The 20,859-nt window shown below is 35.3% G+C and overlaps 1 protein-coding gene across 1 annotated transcript; it reads left to right on the top strand.

The window, feature by feature from the left end:
• The first annotated feature begins 15,449 nt into the window (after positions 1 to 15,449).
• LOC116205485 (cytokinin riboside 5'-monophosphate phosphoribohydrolase LOG5) lies at positions 15,450 to 18,745 on the top strand. The gene is made up of 7 exons (XM_031538110.1): positions 15,450 to 15,930; positions 16,030 to 16,127; positions 16,396 to 16,426; positions 16,558 to 16,657; positions 16,788 to 16,858; positions 17,406 to 17,549; positions 17,961 to 18,745. The coding sequence occupies exons 1-7, from the start codon at positions 15,799 to 15,801 to the stop codon at positions 18,087 to 18,089; spliced, it is 705 nt and encodes a 234-aa protein (XP_031393970.1). The 5' UTR covers positions 15,450 to 15,798; the 3' UTR covers positions 18,090 to 18,745.
• Positions 18,746 to 20,859: the final 2,114 nt, after the last annotated feature.

Genomic DNA, 20,859 nt, shown 5'->3' with positions numbered 1-20,859 from the left:
ATTTGTTAAGTAGTTTAAGGACAAGTAAGGTCCAGTTTCTGCTGTAACAACCAATAGATCTTCCTGATACAAGAATAACATATGATCATCATGGACCTCTGTTCTTTTAGTAGTTTTAGGAGATTTAAGTGCTGCAGAATCTCAGGTGCCAAATGGTGTCAGCGAGAGAAACGTGCAAAACTGCATTACTCACAATATTTTCAGCTTGCTTGAAGACAGAAAATGTATGCTTAACTCCACTTCTCAATAGAACAACTAATTCAACGTTGAAACAGTGGAATTTTTTTACGAGTAGCACGATGACGAACTACATGCTTCTAGTACTAGTTGAGTTATTCTTGACAGATGACATATAAGATTCAGGGAAAGGGAATTAATGGCCTTTGCCATTTGAACAACTAGTTACTAACGACAATTTTTCATTGCAGAATTATCTATGAGAGAACCAGGCCGTTGTTGATGAATTCGTTTTTCACAACTCAAGGAAAAAAAAATGTACAGACTGCAACTTGCCAAACTTACAAGCTTTTGTCAGTTTTGTACTTGTTATTCAACTGCAAAGAATACCCGGTTGGCTAATGCAACTCTGTTGAAGACTTGAATCGAGATTGCGATTGCATGAAACAATGGAATCAAGTAAAGATTTCTCGAGATCTTTAGGAACGCCTTGTCGCATGAGCAGTATTACATACTGCATGAAGACTGCACCACATGGCATCCGGATGGGCCCATCGCCTGGCAGCCCGAACTCATCCTCAGATATCTTCAAAAGCTGTTGGAAAATTTTACTTCCTAGATATTTTAGAGGTAACGTGAAACGGCTTTCATCTATCGTATAGATGACAAAGTGTCCCTTATGGGTGGGTGAGTCATTGTTCGGCTGGTCCTCAGCTGCCAAATAAGAGATTCGTCGACTCCTACCTAGTTCCACTATCTTCTGCCATTTGCTGCACAATTTCACGAGGCTGATCATACTTAAACACGAAGCAAGAAGGCACAAGAAGAAAAATGGCTAATGGAGCCCTCTGAGTGTCGAGGAAGTAAAACCAAACTTCTATAAAATATATATAGGCTGGAAGCTCGATAAGGTTCTGCATGCCTCGTGATTCCCGATGAGAGTCCTCAAGATTCTTAGTAGAACAGTAACTGTTCATTCCTATGTTATGGCACCAGAAGAATCAAAGCTGTCGAGGATGGCGAGAATAACCACCAGTTTCTTAGTTTGACGAAGAATTTGCTGTAACAGTATTTCAGGGATCCAATTTCAAGGCCATAACCACCGGTTTGTCGTGAATGAGTCGTGGCCTTTCGTGGGTAGGATCGTGGTGCATCTTACATAATTTATGCTTGTTGTCCGATAGGATAAAGTCAATACCTAGGCAAGCTTCATGTCGTTTTATATGTGACCGATGCAATGCTTAGCAAGCAAGACATGAAAACATCCTTCGAACCTTGTAATGACAGTTTCTTGTTCCCATAAGCCTGTCCTTAAATTAGTATGGCGATAAATTATGTCGTACCATCTCACGGGAAAACCGCCACTATGTATACGTTTTAAATGTACTGTTAAGACATTGATTGATCTGCTAAACCTGTGAAATCTAATTAATAAAAAATAGGTGACGGAAACATCGATCTTTCTATATAAAACATGTGCTCCTGTAGAATATTTTACAATTCAATCTTTTTAGAACCTTACGCTTTGTAGGAAGGTACACCCTTAAGGGAGAAAATTTTATGTGTAAGGGGTATATCACATAGCGCATGTTATCACAATCTAATTATTTTAACATATCAGCTTAGATGGTTATAAGTACGTTAGATAATAACATATGTAGAAAAAAAATTGGGAAGTAAATGAAACTTTGATTGCAAATAGAATGACAAAGAGTTTAGCAATGGGCCCAATCTGATAGCATAGCCCATATTTGTTCTTCTCCACTAACTACTAAGCCCATATTTAAAACTCAATAGAGACTTCCGCAAATACCAGGGTAATCCTTGGTATTGCAATTCATGCAATCACTCTAATCGGGACATAATGATCCGAGACCGAATGAATCATTTGTAATGTTTCTTGAATGGCTCAGTATACATAGTAGTTGAACCGTATCTCCGGGATGGGAAGAAGAACTGTTGGTCACACGACATCGAGTCAAGTTAAGACTTCAGCAATAAAAGCAAACCGATCCGAGAATAGTACTCAGCATTTTCGAGATCCATCAAATTTTGCTCTACTGTGTATCCCACCTTTGGATCCAGATGCATTTAGGAGTACGCTAAGCAAAACGAACTCATTAACGGACTCTTAAACTAGTGGAAACCCTAGACAACAGTCACTGACTGCGGTTCGACCGGGGTTTCAATGTAACCATGCAAGTTGCAAAAGCAAGTACGCCTGAACATGTCTTCGAAAATGAACCGAGAGAGAATATATGGTGAACTTGCCAACACATTGTGGAAAGCAATATCACATGAAAGGGACTGACCAGGAAAACATATACTTGACAGCATTTCCCATTCAGAACCCCCTAAAAAGTAAGACTATTTAGGCATTAGTCAATTGAAGCTAGGAATCGTCACTTGTCACTCCTTTCAGCTTTGCAAGTTCGGCAGCCCCGTGAAGTGTTCATTTCGATGTTCATATTAGATGATTACGCCTTACTTCACTGTAACTTGAGCCTTGAGGGATCAGATGACCTCCGATAACCTGTCTTCATCTAGATTCATTAGAGCTAGCGCTAGCAGTTACATATAAAAAGATCAGAGTGTCAAATCAACTGTTGATCTTCTTTTATATTATGGCGCGTATACATTTCCGTACTGAAATTCCTCATTGCCAGCTTTCCTTACTTGTCTACGGAAAATAGACTAATTTATATAGAGTAGAATAACTGATGAGAAGTTGCAGATTGTGTGGACCATTCAAGGATGGACCGAAGGGGTGGTAGGGCTGATAGTCACGTTATATGGAGAATTATAAGTTTTCCTTCCATTTTTAGTGAAACTAGATAAAGACCAGAGCATTGCGCAGGAAATATTTGTAATGTTATTGATTATAAACGATATAAAATAATTAAATATTTTATAAAAAGAATTGTGCTATAATATTATATTGATATAAATCATGTTACATTGGCATAAAAAGAAAAAGAAATTGGAGAAAAACGATTTTCATTTGAGAAGTTATGGATTATTGCTTGTCAAAAAACTTGAATAGTAAGCTTAAAACACATTAATATCTAGCTTTTCGTACTATATCTACTCATCTTAATATAGTTATCAATATCTTCATGAAAATATAAATTGTTGACCGAAAATCCTAATAAAATATAAAAAATAAAATATTGATATTCTCTTCTAAAAACTGTTCTTAAGTAGATAAGTAATCTAACTATGAAATTCATAAAAAAAAAGGTGAAATTTGACTTTCATTTGAGAACCTACGGATTGTTGCTTGTAAAAAGTTTCGTATAAAATACATATTTGTAGTCAACTGAATATAGATATCTAAATTCAATAAAAGAAAATATAATATTTAAGATTCCATAATAATATATACATAATTAGAACATAAATTTATGCATAAATTATTATATATATTTTTAAATTTTTTACCCTATATATATGATTTAGAATAATTAGAAGGTATAGTATTAAATATAAAAATTCCTGATAATAAACTCCAAATAAGAAACTTGATATATTTTCATGAATATATATACATATATATGGTCATGGGTTCGAGTACGATATAGGAATATATTTATATATATGTTCCTATAACGTATCAAACATCTGTATATATGTCTATCAATATAAAAATTACACCATATGTTCTAATCTATCAAAATCATATATTTATTTGTAACATGTAAGTTTTTTTATGTTATCTTCAGCTATCAAGATGTAGATTCCATTATATATTTCATTAAATATCAAATATTCCACTATATATAATATTTACATAATTAAAAAGACTACGTGGTTTTGCGAGAGAAACTATAATTTGATGATGTGGTTTCTCCACATTTCAACCTTGTAAGGTGGTTGCGTTAGAGATAGGCAAATTGTTTTCTTTTAGTCTTGAAGCATGTGCATTGCATAAGATAGTTTTATCAATTTGAAACAATATATATATATAATTAAAAATTAAAAAGAAAAATTGCTTGGAGAATCAAAAGTGAAAACAAAAATAATAAAATAAACAAATAACATTCGTGTTTAGTGGTAGAATAACTTACTTTTCGAGAGATGAAAATCACATCACCAATCTTGAAAAACGATATGAAAAAAAATTAGAGAAAAATAAAAGAATAAAAAATTTCGATAAAAAAATTAGAGAAAAATCAAAACATAAATTTAATCAACTCACTTGCATATAGAGAGAGATATAGTTTCGATAACTCGCATCTAGTTATATACGTATTCTTTGAGAGCTGCTCCTATTTATGTGTCTGATAATTCATATTTGTAACTATCATACGAAATATAGATAAAATATAATCTGATTTGTTTTCTATTTTTGGGTGAACAAATCTGATTTATTTTTTGAAAAGAAAATATAATTTATATATATATATATCTATAAATATTATCTAACCTATTTTTAAAAATAGATATATGCAAAAACATATAATTCATATATACTTTTTCTTACTATATATACTAAAGGTTGCCCACATAACCATATATTAACATGTTTTATATTATGCATGAATATATACTAATATATATACTTATTTTGATGTTAATATTTATGTATGAAAGATTAATTTTTATTTTAAGATGTTCAAGATTATTAAATAATATTTATACATATAATAAAATCTTCTCATTTATTTCAAATACATAATGTTATATAGATTAAAAAAATTAAAGAAATCAAGAAACTGAATTTTATGATGAGATATCTTTAAAAATAATTCTAAAGATAAAAAATCCAAAAAATCTAGAAAATTCCTTATATCTATAAAATATTATCTAACAAAAAGTTGTCCACAAAACCATATATTAATATATTTATATTATGTATGAATATATAATAATATATTATTTTGATGTTAATATTTATGTGATGATATATCATTTTTTAAAAAAAGAAATTCAAGATTATTAAATAATGTATAGATTATAAAAATTAAAATATCAAGAAATCATATTTTATGATGAGATATCTTTTAAAAAATATATTTTTATTAAAAATACTTTTGAAAATTAAAAATTTTAAAAAATCTAGAAAGTTCTATTTAGAAAATTCATGTTGTATTCAACGAAGATAACCGTATTATTCAAAAGATTTTATGATATTTTCAATTTTATTAAATGTAATATTATTTTAAAAGATTTTGTTGCTAATTTTAGAATTAAGTATAATTTAAAATATTAAAAACTCAAAAATCAAGAAATTTTCATTCAGAAAGGTACGTTCTAGCATAAAATATTAACTTTCATATTAAAAAATTGAAGATTATTAAATAATGTATAAATTATAAAATTAAAGAAATCAAGAAATCAGATTTTATATTGAGATATCTCTTAAAATATATTTTTTATTAAAAACAATTCCTAGAAAATTTTTAAAAAGATAATTTAAATTTTAAAAACTCATAAAATTAAGAAAATTTCATTGAGAAACGAAGCGTTCTGAAATCATATGGTCGGTCATATCTCGTACTTCATACATATATATATATATAGGTAGATATTGATTATTCATGTTCGCCTTCTAGTTCGGCAAAGATACTTTCCCTTTTACCCCCTAGGGACTCGCCTCCCTTAACCAAAATCCTGAGTCTGTCCTTGTTCTTTCTTTGCTCGGCTTGTACACTCGTATTCTTTGCCACAGTTTGTAATTTGTATCTGGTTCGGTCATATTAGAACAACAAAGATGCATGCAAGTGATATTTGGTAAAAAGTACCCGCGTGTGCATCTTTTTCTTCCTCTATTTGGGGGAGCCAATATTTATCTTTGAACATTAACTAGATATATGTGCGGGCTAATTGCTCGGGTTAAGTTAAAAATCGTTGGATGGTATTGGAACGATAATTATGAAAAATAATTTATATAGACGACAAAGTGAACAAATTATAGTTAACAAAGAATATATTCCTCATTATTTAAATGAGCAAAATAAAAATAACAAAAATACTAATATCAAGAATTGTTACTCCTCAATAAAATTTAAATTTTCATCTCCATATAAGTCAAGAAGTAAAATAATATTTGTTGAAATCAATTATTTCTAATTTTTGCAGTATCAAATAATTATTGCAAGTCAATCATAAATTTTATCTAAAATATGGACTTCATATTGAAAAACATTTGCTCTAGTTTTTCATATTATTGGTGTAAGAGGTCTATCTTTAAAGAGTAACCGACTTGCGCACGTAATTGGAAAATATTTTAGAATTTTAAGGTGTTGTAACTTGTAACAATATTTGAATTTTATATGTAACTAAAATACTCACCTCATTACATCATTATTGGTGGTGACTCAAAATGATACAACTCTTGTAAACAGTAAATAACAATAATGATATTTAATTCAACATGAATGCAAAATATAAATATGTGATTCATGATCTTCCCTTTTGATTTTCAAAAGCGACGTGACGATATATGATATTACACCACATGTCATATGCTTATTATTTGTGATACGAAAAGTCACATAATGCAAGCATTCCTCTGTCCTACGTGGTGTTTCAAGACGCATTGACTTGACTTCTATAATTGTATATAGATTAGGAACTACCAGTGGAAAGGGAGAAATCAATTAATTAGGGTTTGAACAAATCAACAATTAACATATAACACGTAAGTGCAATGTCTATAAGTAAATATGGTAACAATCAGTCATTTTCAGGGCCAAGGGGAGTGAATTTGGAATACTGAAAAAGGACTTCAATGCATGCAAGAATGTGAAAGTTTGGCAAGAAGGAACCAAAACCAAAAAAAACAAAAACAAAAAAAACAAAAAAACAAAAAGGCCACTTTGATTTTGATTTAACTAAAGAGAGTTTCATTGCATGCGGGAAGGTCTCCTCACTGGTGATGTACCCAAGGTCTTCATGTGCCGCTTTTGACGGTGTTTAACTTCCTCGGGCAGATGAGACAAAATTTTAAATGATCATACCTCATAATGATAAGATAAAAAAGAATCAATAAAATTACTTCAATTAAAAAGATTTATTATAATTAATTTAGTTATTAATATTTATTATTTAATTTATTACAATTTAATTAGTTCTTTCTTATGTCATGTAACGAGGTAGGATTACTCAATAATTACTCGTGAGACACCATTTACTTCCAACCAAAAAATTATTAATGGAGGGGGGGGGGGGGGCATCACTCGATACCTCTGTCATAAACATATTGGGGGTATTGAGCAGTAAACGATAAACTATTCCGTGTGATCTTAACAGATTAATTAAAAGGTCTATTCTCTATAATAACAAGTTTTGACCAAATTATATCAATGAACGGGTCTAGTTAGATTAGCATATAATCCACGATGCGCATGGGTGTATGCAAATTCATATGCCGCGACCATTTAGGAACTTTCATATGATCAGTCAACAAACGGTAACGTAAATTTCACTGCTAACTTAGTACTAGATGAGATGTCGTATAATTAAATGTTGAGAATAGATAGAGTCTCATTCTTTTTTGCTTCTTTTTTTTTCTTTTTTTTTGGATATTTTAACGATGGTAGGAAGGAAGACTTCTCCCGTCCCCCCACCATCCTCGCAAAAGAACATAAAATAAATGGCATCATTAATGCGCGAAATCAAATTGAAAATTACGGGGAAGATATCATCAATATTCATTTAAATTCATGAGGTAGACGGGAAGGTGGAGACGGCGCAGAGGAATGATTGCGCCGCCCTCTCTTCCGGGATCTCTCACGGGCGACCATTTTTTCCTTATTAATCTCGATCCCTTTCAACAAAGCCTGCAGCTTCCTAGCCCTAGCTAGTAGCAGCCAATTTAAAAGAAAGTAAAAAATGCCAAAAACAATATAAAATCCTTAAACATGAATCATGTTTAAACGATGTTCTTTTGTGGGGTCACTCATCAATTTTCTTAAAAATTGAAGGACGCGGGCGAGGTTGATATCGTGGCCTGATCTCGGCCACCTCGACACCAGATCAAGTCGTCGGTCCTAGACTACGTTAGCAATATAGTGTTAGGTGAGGTGGTCAGAGTGAAGCTAGCCATCTCCCTCCATATGAGCCGGAATGGCCTAGAGTATAAGATAGCTGGACAGTGTCCGTCCAGCCTTTTATTTCTTCTCAAGCCTAACCGCATCAAACTCACTCAACTGGTTTATAATCAGCCATTTCATTTTCTGATGAATGACCAAAGAAGAAAAGATAATGGGGTTGTGGGACCCAAATCAGACACAATATTTTGGGACGACGTTGACAAGCCTGTGCTTTATTTATTTTCTTGGATGTGTGCCCCTGGTTTATAATTTTTCAACGAATCCCAATTAATCCAATCAAGTGCGATGAATTCACTTTTTTTGGTGTAGAATTTTTTTTTATATTCGATTTTTTGATGTAATTTACACTTGACATATATTTTTTTCCATTTACAGAACTCTAATTTAAGACTTTATTTAAAAGAAATGAACGTCGAACCACTTGAATCAACTCATATCGAAATCGAAACGTGCTTTATTTACTTTTTTTGATATGCAGTAATATGGTATTTGGATCACTTTGGGTATTACTTAACTAATCTTGTGATCTGTGTTAAGAGGATTTAATTTGAACCTCGTTGGTCGCCTATGGTGGAATTTCTCCAGCCGAGTTATCAATCTTCGCAGGACTGATATTCCTTAGGTCTCGACGCATCGGCGTGACACAACGTAAAGAGGGGCAGCTCTATGGTATATATAAATCATCAAGATGAGAAAATTCAGGAGCATTAAATGGTGAAATGAATGTGCTGAGGATCAAGCAAATCCACCCCTATATTGTATCGATCATCATTTCCGCTATCATAGCCCCTCTTTCTAACGCGAGAATTCCTCGAAACTCCACCGGACGATACTGCGCCATAAAATCTCAATACTGTACAATCCCCTAGAAAAATGAAGGGAGAAAGCACTCGTAAACTCAAATTCGAAATTTTATTTATTAGGAGAAAGAAATTACCTCAATTAATTGTCGTTGATAGACGGAGGATAATATGAAAAAGAGAGAAGGGAAAAGGTTCTTTACGAGTGGACAGAGAGCTTCCTTGCAAGAAGCCATTGCTTCAATGTGTGGATAAAACGATGCCAGTCTCCATTTTCCTCGGAAAACTAGCCGGATCCAGGAGGGCTTTTATTGGGATTGGCTAATAAACTATATTAGTTTCAAGTTTCAACATAATATATTGTATTAATTTGGAGTAAAGTAAGAGTTTACCTTATCAAATCTGATATCGAGAAAAATTTTGCTTCAATTTTGATCTTAACTCGTGAAATGTACATTATATTATTCATTTCGTCACTTTACGGTTAAAAACTCGATGAACCATCTGACGTGCTGTAATTCGATCTGACATGACATTATTTTATTATTCCATCCATCTCTACTATTTATTTCCCGTTTTTTTGTTTTAATTTTTTTCTTCCCTATGTAACCCCCCCAGCCATTGCTATATGGACTCAATCCCTAACCCTCAAATCTCTGACCCACAAATCAATAACCCCCAAATTCGTATCCCCCAAATCCCTCGCTCTAATCGAAGCACGTTAATTGACCTCATCGATGAATCAACCTGATCGACGATGAAGAAAGAATCCGCTGAAGATGTTCATTTGAGTTGATGCAGTGGCTCGAGCATGGTTAATGGAAAGAGCAGCCGGTGAGGGAAGGAGGACGACACCAGAGATGAGCAAAGGTTGCTGAGAGATGGTTGTCGAATTGATAAGCCAAATTTTACTGAGGAAAGAGGCGCAGCAGACTGGAAGCAGCTGCTGCGGTGGTGACAAAAGATGGAACAAGGCAAGGCAGAGGCCGTTGGGTTGGGGGTGGGGGTTCCAATTTGCCCCCCTCCTCTTCTCGGCTGTTGGAGAGAATAGCGAGGAGCCGTCCCCCAAGAGGGTGAACCCGGGGCCTGACGATCGATTCAGGGACTTCATGCTGAAGAGATCCTACTCTTTCAAGTTCAAGATGAGCATCGCCCCAGAGAGATGCCGCTGATGGAGCCTGCAACGACGTCCCCGGGGTGGTACCGCCGATGCGGGGACGGGGGATTCTGGAAACCGTGACACAGTGTCCTATTAGAAACACCCATGAGTTTGATTTTCATCATCTTCTTGGTTTAGTGAAGAGAAAGGGAGGGCCGATTATTAGATCGGACAGTGGACTCTGGAAATCGAAAGAGAGAGAAAATATTCTTACTATATATTTCGTTTATACATTTTTTAAAGGCAAACTACTATAATAAAAGGAAAGGAGGGATATTATATTATAAGGAAATGTAGAGAGAGAAATTTTTTTTAAAAAAAAAGTAAAAAATAATATCACATTTGTGTTTCTTATTAAATTTTTAACGTAAGCTAATAGAATTAACAATAAGATATACATTTAATCGGTTCATGTCAAAATTAATGTAAAAATTTATTGAGATCAGATTTAATATACCATCGATGTTGAAGGGTAAATATTTAAATTTACTCTACTAATTTGTCTATAGATTTTTCTCTGGAAGGTGATTGAGAGAAATGAATAACGCTATCAATTCTATATTCAGAAAAAAAAAAAAACACTATCAATGGAATTATCAGAGACAATCACAATCCAAATCGCTCACGGTGCAATCTCAAACTGTCAATTCAGAAAGGTAAATATATAGACAACAAGCAATTAGTCTCGACAATTTACGGCCCACTTCAATTTGTCATTGTAATCATAAAGCGATGTCAAGCTACAGATGTATTCCACCGACTCAAAGCCCGAGTGGCGAGCTTGCGCTCAAGTCATTGGAGCTTTCATATCCCGACTTTATTCTGCTTAATTTTTCTTTGTTGTATCTAAGGCTTTATGCCTCCCTTTCCTACATGAAAAAAAAAAAAAAGCAACTTAAGCTCGATAGGCTCAATATTTTTATTTACACCAAAAAGCTCAAGCTTGAGGCTCGATTCTTCCTTTTATATTTTTCTAAAAATTTGGCCCTCATCTTCACCCCAACTCTCTCTCTCTCTACTTCTACCATTTGATCCAGGCAAAAGTGTTCCGAGCGCCGTGGTTCAAACCTGTTTGTATGTATTGAGCAACGTTGCGAAGAATGGAAATCATCTGTGGTCTCTTAATCAATTGGACTATCCATTCGGGATTCTTAAAGGAATACTAGATATAGACATCATGTTGATCCATTGGTGCCAACGGATTAAGAACAGTCCAGCTAATAACTCGTAAAATCTCCCGTCAATGGATGCCTTTGGTCGGTGAGAGCGCCTCCGTTCTCGGGGACTGGCGACCATAAGAATTTTCTCTTGATTGGTGTGAAGTGTAAATGCAATTTATATATCACATTCATTGCTATTGTCAATTACAAATTAGAGGCAGATCACATCGCATGAAGTTGGTAGTTCTCTAATTGGGATAAGAAGAAACACTGATTTCACCATCTTCTTTTTTTCAATTTTGCTTATCTTAATTTTGTATGGTTTTTGTTTATGATAAATAATAATCCATATATATATATATATATATCAAGGGGTCTTACATGATCCCGTGTCATATCACACGGGGACCACAGCAGTTTATTCCGCGTGGATCCTGCGTTCCACTCACGAGCGGACGGTTGCGATGACACAGGGTCATGTAAGAATTTTCTATATATATATATATATAAGTAAAACAAACTACACATGCAATAAATGACTCTAATAAATGCTGTCAATATTATAATAAAATTTACGTACACAATAATAATAAAAAATAGTAAAGATACAATAAATTATCATAGGATTTTCGCAAAAAATAAATCATAAGCCAATAACTATATGATCTTTATGTTAATATCAAAATTAAATAATTGAAAATGAAGGTGTCTCAAAATATTGCGCAATCTAGAGTTTTAATAGATTTAAAAAATCTATAAGAAGCCATAATAAGACCGTAGGCTATAAAATATATAATTGAGCTATTCAAAATTAGTCCAATTCCATTAAGTATTATATTTGAAAATTAAATTAGTCCAACTCTATCAAAATTTATTTTTGAAAACTCATTATTAAAAGTTTATCTTCTTAATAAATAAATTAGGTGGCATGTGGTAATGGAGTAGAGTATGATTATACTTAACTCTACGGGATGAAAATAAAGTTAATTGAGTGAATTTATTATTAAAAATTAATTGTAATTATGGAAAAAAAATATATAAGAGAATTTATTATTAAATTGAAGAATAAGATAAAAATATAATGATAGTGTTGTTGAATTGAGGAAAAATTAATGAATAGTTGGAAAAATTTAGTATTAAAGAATTAATTGTAATAATTGTTAAGAAAAAGTACGTGGGAGAATATATTGTTAAATTGCAAAAAAAGAGATAAAAAAGTAATTATTGTAATATTGAATTGAGAAAAAAATAAAGTGAAATTAAATTAAGTATGATCTAATAAACGAATAAAGCATTAGTCTTCTAAAATATGACAATTATAATAAAAGGTAATTTAAATAAATAAATACAACTCTTGCAACCATTTTATCATAATCGAATCGAACCGAATCGGCCGACCATGAGTTCAATGATTGAACAAATATATAGACAAAATTATTAGGTTAGTTGACAATGTGTGGCTTTAAACCTCTCCTCTCACACTCCAAGTGCACAAATATGCCAACACCTTAATCAACTAGGCAACATCTGTTTGTTGGTTCATTTCTTCATTAATTAGTTTTGTTCCCTAATTATTATGCATTTTTTTAATAAATTAAATAGATATTATGCATTTAATTATCATTAATGTTACTTTAAATATTAAAATATTATGATTAATTAAATATACGATCCGACCCATCAAACTCCCCGATTGAATCCATAAATCAATAAACCTATACTGTATCCGGTTCGACGTCCGATTCGATTATGATAACTCTACTTGCAATGACACTGGATTGAAATTTAATAATAAATAAATTAGATAAATTAATAAATGAAGACCCTAGCTGGCGGGTACCCTCGGTCTGAAGAAGATTGCGATGTGATTGATGCAGAGGAGGAGAGCCAGGGGAGGCTCTGCACGTGTTTAAGGCAAGCCACTGCGTGATGATTGCTTTGCATTAAATACGAGATGGATTTACCATTAGCTCCTATGCTCTATTTTCTTATATATAGAGCTAGAGCTGCTCATTTATTTTCTCCAAATAACGAAAATAATAAAAGCTGCCTTTATTTTTAATTTTATAGTTTTTTTTTCTAGATTATAAGAGGCCATTAGCAAAATGTAAGAGAATAAAAATATTAATAAAATAACATACGTAGCCCTGACAAAAATCAAAGTGGGAACTCTCGATTCCTTGAATATGACATATGACACTTTATTATTCCCCCTTTTGTCTATTTTTTTTTCACCGGAAAATGGTTCTCTTTTCTTTCAAGAATTGGAAAAAGATACATTGAAATCAATAATCAATCTCAATAAATCATAAATATTAAATTCAATATTAATTCAGACTTTTAATGTACTTTCTCTGAATGTTTTATTCTTAAATTTCACTCGTAAAGTTTTAATACGTCAAAGTGCTTATCTACGCAAAATCTTTCAACAAATAGGCTCTATAGCAAATTTTTTATTATAAAAAAGGCTAATGATTTTTATATTAAAAATATAAAATAAAATGAAATAAATAGGCATATAGATCGTACGTGAGGGTTAAACTTAGGCCCTTTTGGTATTGAATCAGAATCTTGTGTCCCTAAAACCCCTTCCTCCACTTCTTTAGCATGTTTTTAACGAACATATATCTATGTCAAAATTGAAAAACAATACTTAAAAACTTCAAAACAAAAGTAAGATCATACAACAGAGCCAAAATCACTGAGTGCTGCTTGGGCCGAGCTTGAGTTTCACATGACTGTTTCGTATGCTTATTTATTTTTTGAAGAAAAACTAACACAAGATTAGTCGTATGAATAAAATCTCACGAGAGTCAAAATGGATTCTTGTAATCATATATTGGCATCACCGATTCACCATTGTAGTATGGGAATGACAATGGGTTTATGTAAATAGGTATTTTATCCGTGTCAAATCTTGAAAGGTCATTAGAGGATTCTACCCGTTTGGTAGTGAGATGGGTTTAGGATTTTTTAGTGAAAACCCTGTGGTGTTTGAAAAGGGTTCAAGATTTTATGCTAAAACCTATCCTTAACCCGTTAAGCAATTAAATTACCAAAATGCCATTCATATTTATCCATATTTACAAAGCAATCTTGTCGTCAACATTGGTTTGCTATGTTTGCTCGTCTCAATTGATTGCTCTATATTCTTTTAATGAAAGAATTTTATATCTCAATATTTTTATTTCATCTCCATCACTCTGAGCAGTAAGCATGTATTTCTCCCTTTTCCATTTGAAATGCTTTTTTATTTTCCTTTCAGCTTTAGCTACTTGGTTCGTTCTTTCTTAATGAGCTTGATACTGATGCTCTTCATTAGTGGAGCTCAATGTGTTTGTGAAATGTCTGAGCATTCGGATATTACATTCCAACATAAAATTTATGAAATTTTTGCCATAGATTTTGGGAATGTCCGAGCACGGTGAGAATATAGGCCATGGAACTTATATATTGTACTTGAATACTTATTGTTATTTTAGACTATTTTATATAAGTAGGATGTAATGATAAGTTCGTATAATAATTTTTGCTAGCGGGTACCCAGTAGTGGGAACCCGTTAAAATAGCAAGAGGGTTTTGAAAATTTTCCTTCAAACGAATTTGAAAAGGATTTGAGATTGTTTTTTCTTAACTGGTACGGGTATAAAATAAACTCGGCCGTCCCAAACCCTTCCCTTGTCGTCTCAATTGTTGGGGGGGGGGGGGGGGGGGGGGGGGGGGGGGAATTGGGGGACTGTTTTCATGATAAATACAAATTAATAAGAATAATGAGGAAAATGAGTGGGGGAAAAGCTGGAGACTTTCACGAATCTGAGGTCGGGTCAGACGATCTTTCTGGCGATCGGACATATTTTTGCAAGAAACGCGTAAAAAAAAAAAACAAAATCTTTCGATTTTGCGTTGCGCGACAATGATCAAGCAACGCACGGAACTTTCATAATCCTGGTCCTGTCTTCCTGCCACGTGGAGCCAAAGGGTAACACTAACCCTCTCTGTCTCTCTCTCTCTCTCTCTGCAATTTTTGCCCATTTTGTCTTACTCTCATCCCCACCCATCCAGCCGCTCGTTCAATCACACACCCAGTGAGCAGAGAGGGCCAAAGAAAAAGCCCAGCACAGAGAGTGAGCGAGTGAGTGAGAGCGCCCTCTCATTTTCCCTCTCTAATTAATTTCTTTCCCTCCCCAAAATCCCCCCCTTTTCCAACTTTTTTTTCTTATTCATTCTTAAAAAGAACAGCCAATTGCATCGGTTGGGTGTGATATGATATATTAATAATATATGTCTTTATATCCATCCATCTATCTATATATAAATATAGTGGCTGCTCGTCTCTCTTTGTCCCTCTAGCCAAGTTCATCACTTCACGCCCCTACTTTGGGTGAAAGGAGAGAACAGAACAGAACCGAAAGCTGTTTGCTTTCTCGAGAGAGTTGAACCCGGAAATGGAGGTGACGGACGGGGCGACGGCGAAGCCTGTGCGTTCCAGGTTCAAGAGGGTCTGCGTCTTCTGCGGGAGCAGCACCGGCAAGCGCAACAGCTACGGCGACGCCGCTATTGAGCTGGCCCAAGAACTGGTACTTGCTCTCGCACCCCATCTTCATTCTTTCCCTCCGTTGTGTTTGTTTGTGATTCCCGTATCTGGGTTAATGAGAATGTGGAGGATTGTGTTGAAGGTTGCCCGGAGGCTGGACTTGGTTTACGGAGGCGGGAGCATCGGCCTCATGGGTTTGGTCTCTCAGACAGTCCATCGCGGCGGCGGCAATGTTCTTGGGTACCACCCCTTTTCGTTTTTCCCTCGTATATATTCTCGTTTTCTCGACATTTTTTGCGGTTTTCCATCTCTTTAGTGAACACTTTGATGGTCGGACTGCCGGGCTGCTTCAGAAAAAAGGAACCTTTATGCTCTGAAATCAATGTGTGTATGATTTCCGCTTGAAATCAGAAAACAACACGAACATATGTAGCAGTAATCGTTTTAGTTGCTGTGTGGAGAACCGCGGAAATATCTGGTGATGTCTTTCAATGTTTTTTGGGTGCAGAATCATTCCGAGGACGTTGATGGGCAAAGAGGTTCGAAATCTTTATCCTTTTACACTAACAATAATCTCTTTTGAACTTGATGGTTTCTCCCTTTTTGGTAGGAGGAAAAAGGTCCGATCTTTTTGCAAATGTAATTATCTCTTTGTAATGCTTGAGGACAGATCACTGGGGAGACAGTGGGAGAGGTGAGGCCCGTAGCAGACATGCACCAAAGGAAGGCAGAAATGGCCCGCCACAGTGACTGCTTCATTGCTCTCCCTGGTCCCCCACCCTCTCTCTCTCTCTCTCTCTCTCTCTCTCTCTCTCTCTCTCTCTCTCTCGAGCTGCTTGTGGTTGTTTGCGTAGCAAGAGAAGGGTGGGTTTCAAGAAGGGTTTGCTTGCTTTTCTGCAGGAGGATATGGGACACTTGAGGAGTTGCTGGAGGTCATAGCTTGGGCTCAACTTGGTATCCATGACAAGCCTGTGAGTAACTAAGAGTTGTTTATTACTGGGACTTTCATCAGCTTATATCTGGGAAGTTCATTTAGGGTTTTTTGTGTACATCTTACTTGCTACTATACAAGTTCTGTGCTTTCTTCTTGAAATGAAAAGCGTCGGAATTAATGGCAGCGAATCTACTGTGTGTAAGTTTTCAGCTGTAACTCATGCATTTTTCATCTTCTCAGTATGGTAAATGGACGTGGCCAAACAAAGAAAAATAGTGTTATTTCTAGTTGGTTTTCTTACGGGGAATAATTCGTTCAGAAGTGTATTCGGTTTCTTGAGAAACTCGTGTTGGAAGAAAATTTCCTTAGGTTTGCATATTTTTCCTTGGGAAGGATGAGAAATTCTCTACAGTTTGAAAGTACAATGTTTTGTTTTCTAGAGAACTGGAAATGCAAAACATCAATGATCAAACTGAACTAAAAAATATTCTGGAGGAACTTTTGAATTAATTTTAAGCTCTTCCTGATCTTGATATATGTTAAGAGGAAAACAACATAAAATGTATGAACTTTTGGGTTTGTAGGTGGGATTGTTGAATGTGGATGGGTACTACAACTATCTGCTGACATTCATAGACAAGGCTGTAGACGATGGCTTCATTAAGCCCTCTCAGCGTCACATCTTCGTCTCTGCCCCCAATGCCAAGGAGCTTGTCCAGAAACTCGAGGTGTGCTCTCACCTCTGCCTAGATTAGTTACAGCAATTACTGATTAACCTCTTGCTGATCTTATAAAATTTTATTATGGTAAGGTCAAAACTTAGAAAGAAAAAATTACCTGAGGTAGGTTACTTAAGCTATTATAATACTTGAAATCTTGATCAAAGCATTGATTTTCTTAAAAGAACTTGTTTTCATTGAGGCCGTGTCAAGAAACTCTTTTTATTTGGATAAGTTTTAAGAAACTTATTGGAAGCAAGTTCAAGTACACCAACAGCAATACACAATATGATGTGCTGTTAACAGTGCTATTAGATATTAAGAAATGAGAGAAAAGCTTTAGGTTTCTAGAAATGGTGCTTCTTGTATTCGCCTTTCAGGGTACCATAGTTGACTCATTATGTGCAAAACAAATGGTAGGAGTATGTGCCTGTGCATGATGGAACCATAGAAAAGGCAAGGTGGGAGGTTGAGCTCGAGCAACAGCAGGTCGCGTTAAGTCCCACTCCCACTCCAACCACTCTGCAGCAGACCGAGATTACTCTATGAAAGCTCAGTGCCCATATTTTGCTAGAAGGAATGAAAGGAAAAGAGAGAAGACTAGGGAAAAGAAAATGGTGCTTTTGGACATCCTCATTAGCTGCTGCTGCTGCAACTCTGAACTTTTGGCTCATATAATATGAGATCTTAACAGTACAGTCTTAACCTTTATGGTAATGGTTAGTGTTGAACTGACTTGGTTATAAATGTCCAAGAAAATTGACAAATCAGAAAGTAGAGAGTCAGTGTTAAGTTAGATTGTTCTCTCCTTTAGGTGTTAAATGGCTAATCTCCTCTTTCCCCCTGCTTGTCTCTCTCCGATCTTGTTTTTTGGTAACTGGGCTATGTCTCAAACAATGTACAAAAATTAATATAGAAGGGAACAGGAAGCAAGGATCCAAAAAAAAAAAAAAGAAAGGGAGCAGCTTTATTCTCTCTCTCTCTTCCCCCCTACCCCCCCAACCAACTACTATACCCTCAATTTTCATGCATGCATGCCCTTGCTGCGGTTTGCTGCTGCTTCTGTTTTCTGCTGGTCTGTGTTATCGTGTGACATGTATTTCTGTCTTTTTTGGCTCCCACTGTTTCTGTTCGAGACAGACATACTATGTATACTTTGGCATTTCCGTTTTCAGCGTGAGAATTCAGCAATGTGGGACAAGCTATATTATGTTTCGATCGGAGTCACGGAATCGGATAGAATTGCCTTGTTTGAAGGAGCGGAATGAAATATGAGTACAGCATTCGATCCATTCAAGGATGGACAGATGGAAGGAGGGAGGGATGGAAAATGTTAGTAGTAAACTTTGTTGTGCAGTATATATGCATGATTGTCGGTATAATTATCTCGCATCGATGTTTACCGAACTTTGAATCCTAGGTCTCTTCCTGATTCATGGAACGAGTTCAGTCTAATAAAATCAGGTCTGAACATCACATCTTACAACTTCATGCAAATTGGTCTTCTCTTGACCTGGGGACCGGAAGAGAAGTGGGACAGTTGAGGGTGACTTGAGATGGGATCAGAAGGTACAAGTGGTGACGGTGGGCACCTTTCTCCTTTTCTTTTTTTTGTTTTGTTTTTCCCATTCTTTTATTCCTTTGGGTGCTCAACTAAAGGTGCGCAGTGTTTTATTCCTTTGTTTATACATTTATATAATTGAAGCAAATTAAAAATTTTCATTTATATAAAATGTGGTGTTCTCTTGATAGGGTGGGTGGGGGGAGGGGGGAGGGGACCTGAGCACTGAGCAGTGACCAGAAAGTACCTACAGCTCACATTGTGTTTGCAGCGACAGAGATTTTTGTTTTCTTGAACTGTTGCTACTGAAAGAAAAGCCAAAATGAAACACGCACACTCCCCCCGAAGGGAAAAAAAAAAGAAGGGGGGGTATACATATGTGTGGTGATCTCCTTCGTACATATATTCCCTTTTTACCTCATCTACGAGAAAGACAGATATGTGGGGTCTGTGGTCTGAAAAACCTTTATGAAACCGGGCAATTATATATCTTGTAGGTTTGGCCAAAAGCCAGGTCGAGAATAATAATATCTAAAGCTAAAATCACACGTCAACCGGGTGAACCATCAGAATTGCTAAAAAAAAGTTAAAAGTGGATTAGTACCCACCACGAACTTTGAATTCTCCTAGGTATCCACGGTGCCACACAGTATGTGATATTGTTAAAAAAAAAAAAATGAAGGAAATTCTGCTGATGCTTTTTTAGTCGATACAGAAAAAACGGAATGATGATTATAAGAGAGATCTCGATGATTTTTCGCCTAAGAAAATGGAATGAGAAGTGTTCCCTATCTCTACCATGCACATTCAAGGAGACCAGAGCAATGGGTGATTGATTTTGAGGGGAAGCGATCCACCCAGCCTTATGCATGGAGATGGAGTGTAGGTTATCTGTGAGGTGTGTGGCTATCTAGGGTTTCATGTCCTGCATATATCTTCCTGCTGGGATAATATCGAGCTAGCTCAACTCAAGGGTTGGTGTGGGGGCCCACAAGGAGTTTTTGGACCAACCCACTGATGGAATGGGACCATGGTGGGTTGTGGATACACACTGAGACATAATCAAAATCAACCGTGTCTTGTGTTGTGTTGCCTGGTCTAATAAAAGCATGTAAAGCTGGGGCAAGGTATTGCCTCAACAGGCATGGAGAGTTAACCCATGATAGTCGTAGACAGGGTACCACAAATAGTCAGAGGTCTCACTTTATTATTATTATCATGTCGATCTTGTTTGCTAGCTTTCAAGGGGATGGAGAGGGATTGGGAATTTAATGAATGGCTGCTCGGCTTCATCTTCCTCTTCCCTCCTTTTTCTTCTGAGTGCATGTCTGTCGACTCCCTGTGGTTTTCTTGCTTGGTCCCCTGCACTTGCCGAAGGAACAAGGACCAGACAATGATGATGCATATGGGATATTGTTGAAGGAAATGGGTCAACTGAATATACAATAAATACTTATGTATATGCAGGTGATGTGTGTTTGAAGGGTGGTGGTTGGGGCTCCTTTTTAATTCACTTGAAGCATCTGTAGTTCCGGTACTATCGGTCATTAAGTTCGATGGGTTATATGATGTACCATTATTCCTATTTAAGATGGATGGGGTAATGGCCGACGACAATGATATGAGAACGGGCCCGGAATTTTAATCCAAGAAAGTGATTACATGTAATTATTTTCCTGCCAAACGTTGTAAAGTAGGATCTAACGTTCGAAAATTTCCCAGAATCTCCAAACTTTATCCAAACAGCCCCAATGCCAT

This window comes from Punica granatum, chromosome 4 (assembly GCF_007655135.1).
Source record: "Punica granatum isolate Tunisia-2019 chromosome 4, ASM765513v2, whole genome shotgun sequence".
Lineage (NCBI taxonomy): Eukaryota > Viridiplantae > Streptophyta > Magnoliopsida > Myrtales > Lythraceae > Punica > Punica granatum.
Note: the sequence above shows the minus strand (reverse complement) of the source record. Positions and strands in the feature narration are given on the sequence as shown.